General features: G+C 26.1%; 1 protein-coding gene across 1 annotated transcript; it reads right to left on the reverse strand.

Annotated features, from left to right (window-relative positions):
- Positions 1-154: 154 nt before the first annotated feature.
- Positions 155-1,674, reverse strand: LOC105460759. The gene is made up of 3 exons (XM_011707257.1): positions 1,594-1,674; positions 901-987; positions 155-456 (listed from the first exon to the last, which is right to left on the reverse strand). The coding sequence occupies exons 1-3, from the start codon at positions 1,664-1,666 to the stop codon at positions 170-172; spliced, it is 447 nt and encodes a 148-aa protein (XP_011705559.1). The 5' UTR covers positions 1,667-1,674; the 3' UTR covers positions 155-169.
- Positions 1,675-1,680: the final 6 nt, after the last annotated feature.

Below are 1,680 nucleotides of genomic sequence, written 5' to 3' on the forward strand. Positions count from 1 at the left end.
ATCTTAATTGATTGATAATAAAATTGTAACAAAACAGATTTTAGTACAAAAAATTCACAATTTGATATACATATACAATTATTGTATAATTAATTTTTAATCATTGTAAATAGGAATATATCACAATAAATGACGTATCTTTGCTGAATCTACACAAGATACGTAGAATTTATTGTATCTTACCTTTGCCACGGATTTTGAATACACTTATAGTACCATTTACTTCCACGTTAGCTTCTGCGAATAACAGTGGTAATTCTGCGTCAATTTCCAAACGGAAAACGTTGTCATGAAAATGCGGTCTCACGGCAAGAAAACGAATCGTCGATATTCCGATGGCAGTCATATTTAATATAATTATTTTTCCAAGTACGTTGCTTAAATCAACTTTAAGATGAACTGGAAGATGTTCTAAGTATAGTGGATCCAAAGGCGGAAAGTCATATTCTGGCAGTCCTACAAGTAAGTAAATTTTAATATCCACTTTTTAATATAATGTTAATATCCCGTTTTTAATATAACTTAGTTAAAAAAATTTTAATGTATGTATAAACAATAATAAGATGAACTAGATCCCGTAAGTGAATATCACAAATAATTTTAAGAACGCCTTGTATCTACTGTCAAGGCTGAATTTTGGTGCCTAATAATATTTCTATATGAATTCTAAGTTCGTTAGTCAGCTTTTTTAAACTGCGCGCCAAAATTTTAATATATTGTTTACTTTTTTTTTATTTAAACAATTAATAAATGTATAGAAATTTACTTACTATTAATATTGCTTAATATTTTTCCTAACATCATAGTAATCTAACTTTTAGTATAAAGTAACGCATATTTTATTTTAAAGGTATATAAATTGAAATAACAAAAGCTTAAATATATTTTTAATAAGAATACCTGCACAAAATCGTGGCCATGATTCTTGTATAGAGCGTTGTAAACAGTCGGCAAAATCAGCTGAATTCCGCTTGCAAGGGGTAAAAGCTGAGTAAAAATAAAAAGCGAACAAAATAAAGTAAGAATAAAAATATATAAATGCAATAATCGCTTTAACAATAAAATATAATTTAAACCATATCTATTTTTTCAAGTACTTGTACGTTATCATATTTATTTTGTGAACACATAAGATTTTCTGCTATGATAATAATGTTATACATGAAATTTTCGATACTTGATTTGCAAAAAATATAAACTGACATTTACAAATATAAATGATAATATTACTTGCTTAGAAAAATACTTTAAAAAATGAAACAAATGTCTAATAAGATGTAATAACATTAAACCAATTAACGAGTTTTAAGAAGCAGTTATTATAGGAATTTTCGAGCAGTTCAGCAAAATTGATTATAACGACAGTGTACAATTATATGTTAGAATGTTCGTTCACTTGTTTCCCAAAACTTATTTCCTTAAAAACATATCAAATATTTTTTGTTTAAAATTATTTTTATATTATGTTCATTTTATACAAAATCAGTGAATTGTTTATATGATTAAAACATTGATGTGTTGATATTATACGCATGCGGATACGTAATGAAATTATTAAAAAGAATATAATAAAGAAATCTTTAAAAAACTTACGAAGCGCAGCTTTTCCAGTTGAGATTAATCCGAATATTGCAACGTTAAATATACTAACAGCGTAGAACAACATGTTCTTTCTTTGAT

The sequence above is a fragment of the Wasmannia auropunctata genome, unplaced genomic scaffold, assembly GCF_000956235.1.
Source record: "Wasmannia auropunctata unplaced genomic scaffold, wasmannia.A_1.0 LD316181.1, whole genome shotgun sequence".
Classification (NCBI taxonomy): domain Eukaryota; kingdom Metazoa; phylum Arthropoda; class Insecta; order Hymenoptera; family Formicidae; genus Wasmannia; species Wasmannia auropunctata.